The sequence below is a fragment of the Crinia signifera genome, chromosome 19 (assembly GCF_055691185.1).
Source record: "Crinia signifera chromosome 19, ASM5569118v1, whole genome shotgun sequence".
Classification (NCBI taxonomy): Eukaryota; Metazoa; Chordata; class Amphibia; order Anura; family Myobatrachidae; genus Crinia; species Crinia signifera.
The window spans coordinates 35,007,263-35,022,891 of NC_139226.1; the positions used below are offsets into that span (position 1 = coordinate 35,007,263).

A 15,629-nucleotide genomic window follows, 5' to 3' on the forward strand; every position below is an offset into this window, starting at 1 on the left:
TAAATTGGTGATCATTGTAGATGAATTTCCTCTCCCAGTGGCCCATCAACAAATTGGCAAAACTGGGGGCAAAGATCGTGCCCATTGCGGTGCCACAGATTTGCAAATAAAAGCTGTCCAAGAATTTAAAATAATTATGTTTGAGAATGAATCTCATAACCTCACAGATGAACTGGATGTTGGTATCATTCAGTGATGGATCTTCCTTCAAAAATTCATGACACGCGTTAATTCCATCCTCATGTTTTATACAAGTGTATAATGATTGGACGTCAATGGTTGCCCTGGAAAGACAACTACCTCTGGGCAACCATTGACGTCCAATCATTATACACTTGTATAAAACATGAGGATGGAATTAACGCGTGTCATGAATTTTTGAAGGAAGATCCATCACTGAATGATACCAACATCCAGTTCATCTGTGAGGTTATGAGATTCATTCTCAAACATAATTATTTTAAATTCTTGGACAGCTTTTATTTGCAAATCTGTGGCACCGCAATGGGCACGATCTTTGCCCCCAGTTTTGCCAATTTGTTGATGGGCCACTGGGAGAGGAAATTCATCTACAATGATCACCAATTTAAGGACAATATTATCCTTTTTAAACGATATATTGATGACATTTTAATTGTTTGGAACGGGACACAAACTGATTTTAATGAATTTCTTAAATATATTGGCAATAATAACCTGAATCTGGTCTTCACCTCCAATGTCAACAGTGAACAGGTGGAATTCCTGGATCTAGTTCTGATGAAGAATGGAGAATCGGTCACCACAAAAAACTACATCAAGCAAGTGGATACTAATAGCTATGTGCATTACCAGAGCAGCCATCTTAAGAAATGGAAGGATAACATACCATTCTCACAGTTTCACAGGATAACACGCAACTGTAAAACAGAGACAGAGAGGAACACACAACTCAATACCTACACAGATAGGTTCAGAGAGAAAGGCTACCCAGAGCACATTCTTACAAATGCCAAACAAAGGGCACAAGAACTTGACCGGAAGTCCATTCTGCAATACAATAAAAGAGAACAGAAAAAAACAGAAATCAAGTTTGTCACCACGTACAATTGCCATGAGAAAAACATCAAAACGGCCCTAACGAAACACTGGGGCATCCTAATGATGGACCCAGTCCTCAAGGAGCACCTACCCACCCACCCGCAGGTCGTATACAGAAAATCTAAGAACCTTAAGGACATGCTGGCACCCAGCATGCTACGAGAAGAAAGCACCACTTCTAAAATTATGCCGAAATGTGTAGGAAGTTTCAAGTGCGGCCACTGTAACATTTGCAAACTGCTTCATCCCAACAGGAGATCTTTCCAAAATAAAGAAAAGACAAAAGACTTCAAAATAAAACAATTCATCAACTGCATGACCACCTCAGTAATATATGTGTTGGAATGCCCTTGTGGCACCCAATACATCGGAAAAACTAAGAGAACATTGAAGACCAGGATCCAAGAACATGTGAGAAATATAAAGAACAAGGTCCAAACTCACATTATTTCACAACATTTCTTAGAACACCATAACTCCGACCCAGAGAAGTTGACCTACAAGGGAATAGAACATGTGACATTGGGAGAAAGAGGCGGTGATCTTTCCAACCTGCTCTCACGCAGAGAAATGTTCTGGATCTTTGAATTGAATACACTGAACCCGGACGGCTTCAATGATAACTACGAAATAGCACCTTTCCTGTAAAAATAAAAATAAAAACCTGGACATATATGGGCGTTGTGAGGACTACTCCTACCCCAATAAAAGGTTCGTCACGCTGCTTTCATCCATAAAAAATAATACACAACAATCAGAGAGACTTAAGAGGAGTAATACATGACCCTCCAGTGCCCACAATAGTTCACCTCCATACAGCCAAACTACACTGGGACGCCCAACTACGTCCGATCTTGGAAGCTAAGCAGTGTTAGGCCTGGCCAGTACTTGGAAGGGGCACCTCCAAAGAAGACCAGGTGCTGTAATCCAAGGTTGAACAGGGACACATATATGGAGGCAACCATGAAATAATCCTCACCAGGTCCACTCAACTGTATCTATATTGCCGGATCGCCTTCTAAACTTTTCCCTGTATTTTTCCTAGTCGGATTAGCATACTAGACTTGTATGCAACTACCATGCAATAATAAATAAATGTAAGCATGTCATTTTTATATGATTTCTATTATATATATATTTTTAGGAGTTATCCCCCCCTTAATATTTACTATGTTTATATTATACTCTCTTAAACATAATTATCTCTCTTTATTCATTTTTTTCATTATTTATTTAACGGGGTATATATGATGCATTTATTCACTCCTTTCAAATTATCACCACCAGCCTGCCTTTTACTATGTACTCCTGCCGTGATCAGTAATACACTGATGTTATCTCTCCCTCTCCTTATATCAATCATCTAAAATCCTATACTCATGAGAACTTACAACGAGTGACACGCATAAAAGAAAATGCTGTAAACATGAGAGGTCGCCTAGCAACTATATGACTCCGTTGCAGCGCAGTGGGAGACACCACGTGACCGTCTTCAGCCGCTCAGAGGAGTGAGAGACAAGCCGGATGGTAGACGCAGCGTACTACACGAATTACACGCAGGCGCACTGGTCTCCAGGTTGACGGCGGATGTGGGGCGGAAGTGGGGCGGATATGACGTACCGCCCCGCTGTTCCGTATCCACGGAAAACAATTAGACCAATTGACTGGCAATTAACATACTTCTGCTAACCGGATAGCTGGCTCAGTTGGTCCTAATGACGGACTACTACTGTATTTATTAGCCATATCATGACCTACCTTCAGAACGCTCTTATATATTTGCTAATTGCTATAGTTTTTAATTGAGGGACAGGAAGTGATGTAAGCCTGTCTCATACTACAAATATCAGCTCCTACCAGTTTGTCCACACCCCCTGAGGAAGTCTGTTTAGACGAAACATGTCGGGCAGCTTTTAACCTTATATAGGGAAATGAGCGCTATTAAGGTAAAGGAGGGAGAGATAAAGACATAGGAAAATGGAGAGGTAAAAGATGGAAAACACCTGAAAAATAAACGTAATTAATAATGTGTTTAAAGCTCTTTTGAGAAAAGGTGGTGTGTCCGTGGTACCTGTACTGTCCCTAACGCTATCCAAGTCGGGTGCAGGTCAGCGGTGTTTCAGCAAGATGCGGCGTGTAATAGCCACTCGTCTGTGCTCCGTCTTGCCGGGTGACGTCACTCAGTACAGCAGACGCTGCAGACGCTGCAGAGGTTCCCGATGAACGGGGAAGGCTTGGTAGAGCTTCGGGAGCTTGACAGGTTGATCCACGGGTGAGCCCTTCAACGCGTTTCGTGCTTTGAAAAGCACTTTTTCAAGAAAAAGTGCTTTTCAAAGCACGAAACGCGTTGAAGGGCTCACCCGTGGATCAACCTGTCAAGCTCCCGAAGCTCTACCAAGCCTTCCCCGTTCATCGGGAACCTCTGCAGCGTCTGCAGCGTCTGCTGTACTGAGTGACGTCACCCGGCAAGACGGAGCACAGACGGGCGGCTATTACACGCCGCATCTTGCTGAAACACCGCTGACCTGCACCCGACTTGGATAGCGTTAGGGACAGTACAGGTACCACGGACACACCACCTTTTCTCAAAAGAGCTTTAAACACATTATTAATTACGTTTATTTTTCAGGTGTTTTCCATCTTTTACCTCTCCATTTTCCTATGTCTTTATCTCTCCCTCCTTTACCTTAATAGCGCTCATTTCCCTATATAAAATTGCACTTTATTATTGAGCTGCTGTGAAAAACCCTTTCAGTTTTTAGCGCAGTATACCCCCAACTTCTAGCTTTTAACCTTGTTTCCTCTCAAAAGCTAAGCGATTTTCCATATCTTTTACTTTCATTTTTATGTTCCCGTTTTTTATGATGATATGAATGTATTGATAGTGCTCTTATCTTAGCCGAGTAGATTTTATGGTGTTTTACAGCATATTTTAGTTATTCTTTTTATTGCTGAGCACATATTTTCAGCACCATATATATTTTTAGAGTGTACTGTCTCCATTGTTTTATTGCGTGTTGTATTAAACCCCCCCCTCCCCTTTGTTAAAATAAATTTCTGACATTTTTTTTTGAAGTATCTGATTTTAATTTCAAATTGTATCCGTAAAACCGATCGCCGAGTTCCAAAAATATAGTTCCCCATATATATATATATATATATATATATATAACCAGGGCCGGCGCCACCACTAGGCAGGTCTAGGCATTTGCCTAGGGTGCCGGCCACTGGAGGGCGGTAATGAGCCGCCGAGGAGAGGTACCATAGAAAGCTGGGAGCGAGGAGCAGGTAAGACAGACTTCCCTCCCCCCCCCCCCCCCATCCTGCCCATCAATCACTCGCTGCCCTCCTCCCCCCCTGGAAACGGTATAGGGTATAGCCAGCAGTATCCGCCCGCACACCCCCCCCCCCCCCACCACCCCCGCGGGGGCCTGCTGTGGTATCTCCCTCAAAACAGTCCTGTCCGTACCTTTTACCCCCCCTCCCCCCACACCCGGGCGCCTGCCGCAGTATAGCATGCAACCCCCCCCCGGAGCGCGCGGGGGTGCATCGGGCGGCGGGCGGAGGATTTGCCTGGGGCGGGGGGGAGGCTTGCACCGGCCCTGTATATAATATATATATATATAATTTATTTATTAGCAGTTTCTTATATAGCGCACATATGTTCCGCAGCGCTTTACAGAGAATATACGAACAGTCACATGAGTCCCTGCCCCAGTGGAGTTTACAATCTATGTTCTAATTTCTACCACATGTACACGCACACACAGACATTCTAGGGTTAATTTGTTTGGAGCCAATTAGCCTACCAGTATATTTTTGGAATGTGGAAGGACACCGGAGCACCCGGAGGAAACCCATGCAAGTACAGGGAGAATACACAAACTCCGCACAGTTAGGGCCATGGTGGGAATCAAACCCATGACCTCAGTAGTGCAGCCAGGGAGGGGCTTAAAGTGCTATTTATTTCTTCTGTATTTTATTCTAAGGGTGCATGGCCCCTCGTGCTGCTATTCCCCCTGGAAAGTACCTGGTCCCAGCCAAGCTCACTACTGTCCGGCAGATAGGGACTAGGGTGTAATTTGGACAGGCTTTCAACTAGTGATATATATAAGCACTAGGTGATTCATCGCGCCCTACGGGTGCTCTTCACACCGTCGTTAGGGGCTGCGCCCCCTTAATTTGTGAACATTTGTATATGAGAAAGATGGTTAGAATTGTATGAAAGATGGCCTGTATTGCAACTTGAGTTATAGGTGAAATGTGTTAAATAGAGAGCATATGATGTGGAAGGGGGTGTGTATTTTTTTGTTTCATTAAAAAGCGGTTACAGAGGAAGATGTACATTGATAGTGTGGATGGTACAGTGACATTTGTGGGTGTGGGGGGGGGGGGCTGTGTGTGCATGTTGTTTAGGTGTGTGTGTGTGTGTGTGCAATAGTATAGTAGGGTGTTTTTGAGTCAGCGGCTCCCCACTGGCCGAGGTCACGACACAGGAAAACAGGAGGCTGGGTAGTGATAGGGGTGTGTGGACATAAGGGGGACTAAAGAGGAGGGTGGGAGATACTGTGCAGCTTCTGCCAGTGGGTGAGGGTCCAGTGTGGCAGTACAGGAGTACAGGATGGTGGCCCTGAGTCAGTGTCTCCTCCTACTGGGTGGGAGTTAGGGTACATGAGAGCAGGAGGCTGGGCTATGAGGCATGATTGGGGCCTTTCGGGCAACACAGCGTCAGCGACTCCCCAGTGGTGGAAGTTACGGTTCAGGAGAGCAGGAAGCTGGATAGTGATAGGGGTGTGTGAGTATACGGGGGACTAAAGAGGGGTTTAGGGGTGCCGTGAATTGTAGGAGGGGCGTGGGGGGTGCCGTGAATCATGGGAGGGAGGGGGCGCAGGTGTCCGCGAATCGCGGGAGAGGGCGGGGGTCCGCAAAGCGTGGGAGGGGGCGTGAATTGCGGGAGGGGGGGTTGCGAATTGCGGGAGGGGGGGTGTGCGGGGGGTGACGTGAATCGTGGGAGGGGGCGTGAATCGTGGGGGGGGTGCACGGGGCGCGATAAATCACCTAGTTGGTTATATATTCTTGTAGAAGGATGGTAGGATGTTGCTGTCATTCAGAATGCATTTACATAAACAGTAATAGTAGCAGTAAAAGATCTGACTTAAAACACCTACAGTAAAACAGAACAGGTGTTATATATTATACAAAGAATTGGTTGATGATGTGTAGGTTGATTTGCACATAGTTGTCACTGTAAAAAAATTGCTACAAAAAAAATCAACACAGAAAGGTCAACACATGTAAATGTTGGCATAAGTGTGGCACTTCATTGGTGTCCATGTCGACACATGAGAATGAATATGAAAACATTCAAAAAAGAAAAAAAAATCTTCAAAAACTCATGTCAACCTTTTTCATTGTCGACCGAAGCCGTGTCAGTGTTTTGCATGTGCCATTTAATCCTGGGGTTGCCGTGAATCGCGAGCGGGGGTGTGGGGGGGGGGAGGGAGGAGGTGAGGTGTGTCCGCGAATCGTGGGAGGGGGGACGCGGGGGGTTGCAGTGAATCGTGGGAGGGTGGGTCGCAGGGGCGGGGAGTTGCCGCAATGACAGAGGGGGGAATCGCGGTAGGGGGGGTCGCGGGGCTGGGGGGTACCGCGAGGAAGGGGGGGCCTGGGGGGTTGGCACAAATTGTGGGGGGGGTCGCGGGGTGCCACGAATCGCAGGAGGGGGTGTGTCACGGGGTGGGGACGCAAATCGCGGGAGTCGCAGCGAATTGGGGGGGGTGTGCTGTGAATCGCGGGAGGGGGGTCGCCGGGGGGTGCCGCGAATCGCCACAAGAAAAAATCAACACAGAAAGGTCAACACATGTAAATGTTGACATAAGTGTGGCATTTCATTGGTGTCCATGTCGACACATGAGAATGAATATGAAAACATTGAAAAAGTGAAAAATAAATCTTCAAAAACTCATGTCAACCTTTTTCATTGTCGACCATAGCCATGTCAGTGTTTTGCATGTGCCATTTAATCGTGGGGTTGCCGTGAATGGGGGGGGGGGACACATTTCTCTGTTTCTGGACTTTCTTCTTAATTTATGGATTACCATCACCTGTGCTTAAACACCTTTCTTATCAATTACCCTGTTTAAAACAGGTGATGACAATCATAAATTAAGATGGAAGTCCACAAACAGAGCATTCTGTCCCTCCTGGAGAGGGTCATGTTTGGAGGTATGGAGGTGTGGGGCGCTCACCTGGTGTGTCTGGTGAGTAGCTGTGTCTTTGCTGTGTAACATGGAGAGGCAGAGGGTGTCTGGCACTGTGGGCTCACTGGGCTGGTTCTCTGTCATGTGAGTCAGTCATGTGAGTCAGAGGCTCCACCCAGCGTTACAGCTTCAGACACACTTTGAGTGACAGATGTAGCCAAATATATAAGAGATATATCACAGGTCATAATGCGCTATTTGCTTTCTCAGTGCAGTACTTCTATCATCCGGCGGCGCAGAGAGCCTGTCCAGACTACTTGGAGACCTGTGCTCCCTCGTTAAACTGCTCCCTCGCTGACGGTGCCAACCTCTGCCCACCTAGCAGACAGCCAAGCAACCGGACCCTGGCCAGCGGTGAGGAGGGGGGAGCCTGGCGATGCTAGCACTTTAATACATTATTGGGAGTGATATGTCAGTAGAGAGGAGTATAGCTAGGCTGTAATGTGAATTTGTAATCAGCAATGCTAAGGAAACGGGACTCGCTGATAGCTAATTACAGTATGTATAAATAATTGGTACTTGTGTACTAGCACGGCGCCCATAGCATCGCAGACCATAAGGCATGCGATGGTATGCGATGTTGTGCGATGGCTCCCGATGTTATACAATTTTAAATTGTATACCATCGAATTGAATGGCATTGTATGCCATTGTATCGCATAAAATTGTATAAGCACCCTAATGGGTTTTCCCATGTTAAAAGAGGCCCCTATAAGTTAATTAAAAGGCACCCCCACTATCAACGCCATCCCAAAGCGTGGCGAGCACCGGCGGTATGCGTCCTACGACCTTTTCATACCCCCACTATCCATGTCGGCGTGGAGTTGATTTTATAAAGTGTGGCGTGCGCAGCGAGCCATCGAGCCCGAAGCATGGCGAGCCCCGCGAGGGGACGCGGAATACATTTAAAGTAATAAGCGTCCCCTTGCGGGGCTCGCTGCGCTCGCCACGCTTTATAAAATCAACTTCACGCCGACGTGGATAGTGGGGATATGAAAAGGTCGTAGGACGCGTACGCCGCCCCTCGCTGCGCTCGCCACGCTTCAGGCTCGCTGCGCACGCCACACTTTATAAAATCAACTTCACGCCGACGTGGATAGTGGGGGTATGAAAAGGTCGTAGGACGCGTACGCCGCCCCTCGCGGGTCCGCTGTTCTCGCCACACTTCGGGTTGGCGTTCATAGTGGGGGTGGCGCGTGGGGGTGGTGTGGGGGTGGCGTGGGGGTGCATTTAGCATTGTAAGCCCCCATTAAGGTGCTTATACAATTAAACATCGTATAGGGGCTTATACAATTTAAAATCGCATCACAGTGCATCGGGTGTATGCCATGCGATGGCATGCGATGCGATTATATGTCGTGCAACCTAATATCGTGGGCGCTGTGCTAGTACACAAGTACCAAATAATTGCCCCCACATTGCAATCCCAGGATAGAATCATTGGGGTTCCAGATTGTATTTCTTATTTATTCAGCACCTTCTAGAAGATAATAGATTGAATCTGATTGGTTGCAAATAGCAACATCCCATCGTCAATAGATCTCCCATCTTAGTATATAAACCCCATTGTTTCTCATTTTTATTATTGCATAATTGCTATTATTTATATCTACTTATTGTTTCCTATTGCCTGTCTACCACTGACTGTATACATGGAAATGGTGCCCTCTGGTTGCATTGCCAGAGTACAGGAACCCAGTATTGCTGCTGACGAGTCGCTCACTGCTGCAGCTGTACAGTGTGAACGCCGGCAGGTATTACACCGTCTGTCACCAGGGCTGGAAGATCTCCCATGGCTGGACCGTGTGCCGAGAACTGGGGTTCAATAGGTATTCCAGGGCTGTCAGTGTGCTCTCTGTCCTGTCCTCTGGTCATTTACTGGATGAATCTCACTCTCTACTCCATTGTAAACCCTGTTTTGTTCTACCATCTGGGTAACTCCACGATTTCTCCATCAATGCAGCTGGCTGTGAGCTCCACCCCCAAATCTGAGGCATAGTTGCCTCCCCTCCTGCATTCTGCAGGAGACTCCCTGAAATAACAGCAATCTCCCTCTCTCCCTCATTAGTCAAGCAATCTCCCTCATGTCACCTAGCTCACATTTCACTGTTACATTTTTTGGGGAAAAAGGAATGAGAGATAGATACATTTACATTGAATCATCAGCACCATTTCCCAAAGCCGCTCATCTGCTGGTATTACCAGTACACACTGGGCGGCTTTAAAGCCAGTGTGTGACATCGTCCACTGACTCTAGATCATGTGCGTGCGTCACAGGTGAGGGGCCAAATAATGGCATAACTCCCAACTTACGAGTTTCAAGAATCGTGCCCATGCGTGCGCCCAAAATTTGGGGGAGTGGCCTAGTGGCAAGGGGCATGGCCTATGCTTGTGACGCTTCCGCAAGGCCATGGTCCTGATTTAGCCTCTATCTATCATGGCCAGTGGATCTGGCAGCCCTGGGTGGACATTTCTGGCCCCAGGTGGGGTGCGGAACCGCCCCCAAAAAATGGGACGATCCTGTGAAAATCGAGACAGTTGGTAGGTATTTAATGGTAGTGGTTGTGGCCAATGTAGAGCGGTGTGGCCAGCCCCCCTCCTTTGCGACAGAGGCTAGCAGGAGAAGGGCGGATGCGATCAAACACAATTACCTCCCCCCCCCATATACCTCAGGGAGAGAGGAGTAACAGCTCTCTCTCCTCACTGTCTACAATGGGGAAGGTCGGGAGGTGGGCATTAGTGGGGCCCGGGTAAAGATCACCCGCTCCCCACCTCTCAGTGCCACTGGTGGGGACAATCATACATTTGGCGGGATGCTCTAAAACGAAATTAGGGTTTTTACCACATTTTCATATGCTCTAATTTCCCTCTGCCGGGGCAGCACTGCGGAGGGTATCGCAAGCCTATAGGTGTCTCTCCGCAGTGCTGAATGAGGGGTCTGTTAGGGATCCCTCCCAGCATGCTTTGCAGCCAGTGCAGTCACTCTGTGCATGTGCAGAGGGACTCCTGAGTCTCAGACCTCTTATCGCAAGAGCTGTCCTTTGCGTTACTAATCGCATATGTTAGCGCACCAGGCATTTTGTATCTGGAATGGGTCATGCACCCCTCTCTCTTTACTCAGCACCCTCCCCTCCATCACCACAGAGACCGCAACCTAATCCCTCTCTTGTCCCTTCTCCCCCCACTCTGTGGGTCTGTCCTTCTATCTGCATGTGCAGTCTCTGTGTCTGTTCTGCCATAGTAGATAATCCGTACATGCTTTCCTCCCTCTACCAGCCAGACCATATTATCATCTCCTGTACCGCTCAGTGCCACAGACCCCACCTGCTCGGAATCCTTCGCTGTCCTGAATAAAACCGTTGAGTCACCTGCGAATCTAGAGGGATTCCTAAGCCCTGTGTGAGTTGTTTTATTTCCAGTATTCTAGAAACTTGACACCAGGGGGCTCTCACTTTCCAAACTTTTGCTGTTACTACAGTGTTGCTCATATTGAACTGATGATTAAGTAATTCCTTACAATGTACCATACAATATAGACATTTGGGGACATATGTAATAGCCCTCAAGGTTGTGGGCCGTGCAGGATGCCGGTCAAAAGTTTTTTTAAAGGGGGAATCATTTACTGTTGTAAACCTGGCACCTGCTACTGATGCAGAGCTGGATGCATTTTAAGATATCTCTGACTACCCGTATGGTATAAATACTTTCCATGTGCGGGTTATATTTGAGTGTGTTTTTAAGAAACATGCACCCAATTCAGCATCATCCCTATTTACTTACTATCTATATATCTATTTATCTATCTATCTGTAAGATGTGTAAATGTATTCCGTGCTAATTACAGTTCAGGCATTACTATGTATGTGGATATCCATGCTAGAGCCTCATTTATTTTGATGTAACTATCTGTGCTGAAGCCGGGATATCACCTGGACAGTTAGTGTGCCTTGAGGTCAGAGGTTTCAGAACACTACAATAGCATATGGGTCTTATTGGCTCATGTCTATCTCATTTGTTCTGGCTGCTTTTTCCTTGAATTAGAGTACCTAACCCCATATTTTGGGATTAGACTCTGCATGCACAGTCTAATGCCGGGCAGCATCTGAGCACTCGCTCAGACGCTGACCGGCTGTTCCCAACCCTGATGTGTGGCCTGCGCAGCGCGACCTCTGATTGTCACTCTGTGCAGGCAGCAGTGTCACATTCTCGCTCCTGGCCGCGCCACCAGCCCTGCTGATACTTCCGCCACCCACCTGGAAGCACCGCACCTGCAGCGCAGCTGCTCTCTGCCCCGCTCCCGGCCGCCAATCCCGGAATACCAGAATTGAGCATTTTTTTCAATCCCGGATCCCGGCATCACTACTCCCAATATGTCCAATTCAAGAATGAAAAAAATACTCTCTTCCTGGACTTTTCTCTGATATTGATTGCCATCACTGGTGTATCTCATATTTCCCCAGACTTCCAGGTCAGGTGGGAGACTAACGAAAATTAAGTGGGTCTCTCCACCCACAGGAATAGTCTCCGGGATAATCCACCCCCCATCCCCCCCCCCCACACACACAACCCCCCTCACCCACCACACCCTCACATAATCTCCATCATGTTGAATCGCGTCACCATGGCACTGTCTCCTGGCTCCCAAATTCCAGTAATCTCTGCATTGTGTAACAGGGGTGTGGGGCCACAATGATTTGCTAAAACGCTCCTTCTCTGCCCCAATATGCCACACCAATTATTTGGTATGACTGAGCATAAACTGTGTTGCTGGGCCCAGCAATGAGAAGACTGGATGTGGGAGCAGTCTACATATAAATGTGAGTTCCCTACTTACAAGTAGGATGGTCAGTCGCTGCCTCACATTTATGTCGATGTGTTTGGTCGGCATAATGCCTGGTTAATGCCGGTGGCATCATTCCCTCAACTGCAAACATAGGTGATATATAGACAACACCATATATATGTGATGTACAGTATAGACAACACGTGCCCTTAGAGAGATATAGCAGAATCCATATAACACTGTATAACAGGATAATGTTGTTTTGTTCCTTTCACAGGGAGTTGTGTCCAACCCAAGAGGGCGTGTCCCTGCAGTGCACAGGTGAGACAGTGGCAAACACAGGATTTCTACAGGGTGGGTTTCCAAATGCACTTCAAACTCTCTTACTCTTACTCAGCAAGAGCGGGAGTCTTGGAGTGGATGAAGAACCCTGGACATTAATGTACACATGTTACTCTTGTCACCAGCAGATGGCAACCTAAGATGGCCACACATGAAACTATCCTGCTGCTTGTCCCAAGTAGTAAGGGCTTAATTCAGCATGGGTCACTTATCAGCGAATTTGCAAATCAAGGGATTATCGAATAACTGTCCAGTGGTTCACTGGTTGCAATCACTGCTGGGCTGGGTGGAAGCTGGGCCTGCTGTGTATGGCTGGCATATTCTGTGTGGATGCATCAAACTCCGACCCCATCAGGTTTGGACTAGCGCATGCGCAGTCTGGATGTCAGATGGAGACCGGGGGATTGGAATTGCTTTGTGGGGCAACGGCAGACTAGTCTGTGGAATGGAAGTCACATCCAATTCCCATTGATCGCATGCGATCCCCGCTAACTGCTGATGGGAGGGGGTCGGACCTGGAGATCATATGTGTATCTCTGGATCCGATACACACGGGAATGTGCATCGCATCGGATCGGGCATAAGACACATGCTATTTGGGGCAATTTCACCCAATTTCTTGCCCAAATCCGCCAGAATTGATTGAAATCGGGTCCAAATCACATAGTGTATGGGGGCCTTAAGACTAGTTACTTTAGGTGCATTACACAAGCTGTTATTGCACATCATACACATGTAATGCACTGGTTGAGAAAGGGGTAGATATCCATGTATGTTGCTTGATCTTATGGATGGTGGTAAGATCAGGGCAGCCGAGAGGTTTGCCAGGCCCCGGTAAAATTTTGGGCGTGGCCTAATAACGGGAGGCATGGCCACCTCCCACTATTAGGCCATGCCTGACAACATTTCTACGGGGAGAGAAAAAAAAACATCTAAAGTCGAGGGGGAGTTTTATTTTCCCCCCACCCCTTCAGCAGCAGCAGCAGCACACACCTACAGCTGTGAGGGAGACGCTCATGCTGAGCCTGCTGTCAGCACACCACATGCTGTACATGTGTGCTGCTACTGCTGCCCGGGAGGGATGGAGGGGGTCAGACCAGGGCCCCGTCCAGCTCCTCAAGCAAGCCTGGGCCCGGGTAATTAATACCCGCCCCCCCTTGGCGGCCCTGGGTAAGATAGCTATACATTATTAATAAAACTGAATATATTTAGTCTACCCTGTGCCTGTTCACTTGTGCTTCCCTAGAGGACAGAGTCAGCAGGCACCCTGGTATTATCTGCTGATATAGCTGTCTCCTTTATCAAAACTCTCATTGTTCATGCCCTCAGCAGTGGTAGAGAGCCACTCTGGTCATCTGGAGCACTCACAACTGGGGGTATATGTTGCATAGTGACCAATCAGATTCTAAGTTTTATTTATTTAGCACCTTCTGGAACAGAGGTGGTCACACCGGTCCTGGAGATTTCCCAACAGTCCCATGTTTTCCAGGCCTCCTGAGGATCTGTAGAATGTGTCGGTTAGGAATAAATGCTGCACAAGTTTGAAAATGTGACAGTTAGTAAAGTGCATCATCTAAGTGGTCTGGAAAACATGAGCTGTTGGTAGATCTCCAGGACCAGCACAGTTCTAGTAGATATTAACTTTAATCTAATCTGTTATGGGCATCTTCTCCACTTCTAAAAACCCACACTTTAGTAAATATACCCCATTGTCTCTGTATTCAAACAAAACTAAATAAGCGCTTTTCACATTTCCAGATAACTACATTGATATGTACATACATTGATATACACTAACTAAATATTAATATCAGCCTATGTTGTTAACAGTTTGCTTGATGATGAGGCATTGAAGGTTTCACTAAGGGTTAGGATGTAATTAGAATTATGCTGTAATACTGGTCTATCTTTGTTTTATTACCCACAGTGAATAGTTTTTCTTGCCCAATCAGTTTGAAGATTCCATTGTAGAAATGCATTGGGGTGCCTGACACTTCCCCTTTCTTGTGTTCGTATTCTAGACTGTGGCCGCTCTGCCGCCGCTGCTGGGAATCAGCGTATAGTCGGAGGTTCTCCATCGGCCTGGGGGCGTTGGCCATGGCAGGTCAGCCTGCGTTGGGATGGACGCCATGTTTGTGGAGGATCCATCATTTCGTCCCAATGGGTGATGAGCGCTGCGCACTGCTTTGTTCTGTGAGTGATTGCTTATTGATTATATCCTGCTAGAATTGTGCAATGATGATGATGATGATGATGATGAACATTTATATGTAGGGTGCCAACACATGGCAGTCAATATGACAAATAATTAAAAGCATACGTCATTCATAAAATACTTAACTAGTAAATACTGCTGAGATACTACAACAGACTGAGACTTGATATGCAATTACACTGGATGGACAGCAGGTGGAGCTGTCATGTATGTGTGTATGTGTTTTAGTGTCTGTGATGTTTATTATACTTGTTGGTTCCTGTGTGTGGATGAGATCTGAAGGTGACACGAAGGAGAGATGGAACATGCAGTGATTGCTGCTCATAAACAGTTAGCTTGTTCTGATGATTAGTTTGTATTATGATCAGTTCCAATTTCAATATATAAACAATATATGCCAGAGATGATCCTGACTGCGTGGGTAAAGCACTCTGTGCCAAAAAATACAACATTGATAAAGGTGGTGCACATGCCGGTAAAAAGTGTTCTCCTCATTAGAAATTTCCAGAAGAAATGTTGAGCTTATAGAAGGTAGTAAGACTCAGAATGGAGATGGGACTGTAGCTTGTCCAACACCCAAAGGGAGTAGTATCAGTACGGCTACAATGAAGAGTGGCTTTTGTTACAGCACTTGCAAAATTAAAGCTTCATAAGTGGGGAGGGACTTGGGAAATGTCTAGGAGGTGGAAGTAAGAGATGACTATCAGAGAGGAGGCCGGGTGCAGGTCAGAGTCAGATTTAGGATGATGGGTCAGATATACCTGAAGGTAGGACATATAGAAGACACTGAAGATGAGTAGCTTCAGTTGAATTCTAGAGGTAATCGATGGCCAGTGTAGGGATTTGTAGAGTTGTGCAGTGGATGCGTAGAAAGGAAGATTATTCTTGCTATGGCATTGAGGGAGGGTTGTACAGGGGCAGGACAGGTGAGGGGATGGCAAGGTGGCTC

General features: G+C 46.9%; 1 protein-coding gene across 1 annotated transcript in view; it reads left to right on the top strand.

The window, feature by feature from the left end:
• Nucleotides 1-3,207: 3,207 nt before the first annotated feature.
• The window catches only part of LOC146041516 (tryptase gamma-like), a 28,536-nt gene continuing 16,114 nt past the window's right edge, over nt 3,208-15,629 (top strand). Inside the window, exons 1-6 of the mRNA XM_083161480.1 lie at nt 3,208-3,250; nt 7,551-7,694; nt 9,025-9,169; nt 10,617-10,739; nt 12,401-12,444; nt 14,487-14,658. Of these exons, the coding sequence (XP_083017606.1) occupies nt 3,208-3,250; nt 7,551-7,694; nt 9,025-9,169; nt 10,617-10,739; nt 12,401-12,444; nt 14,487-14,658 (671 nt within the window). The remainder of the gene's footprint in view (nt 3,251-7,550; nt 7,695-9,024; nt 9,170-10,616; nt 10,740-12,400; nt 12,445-14,486; nt 14,659-15,629) is intronic.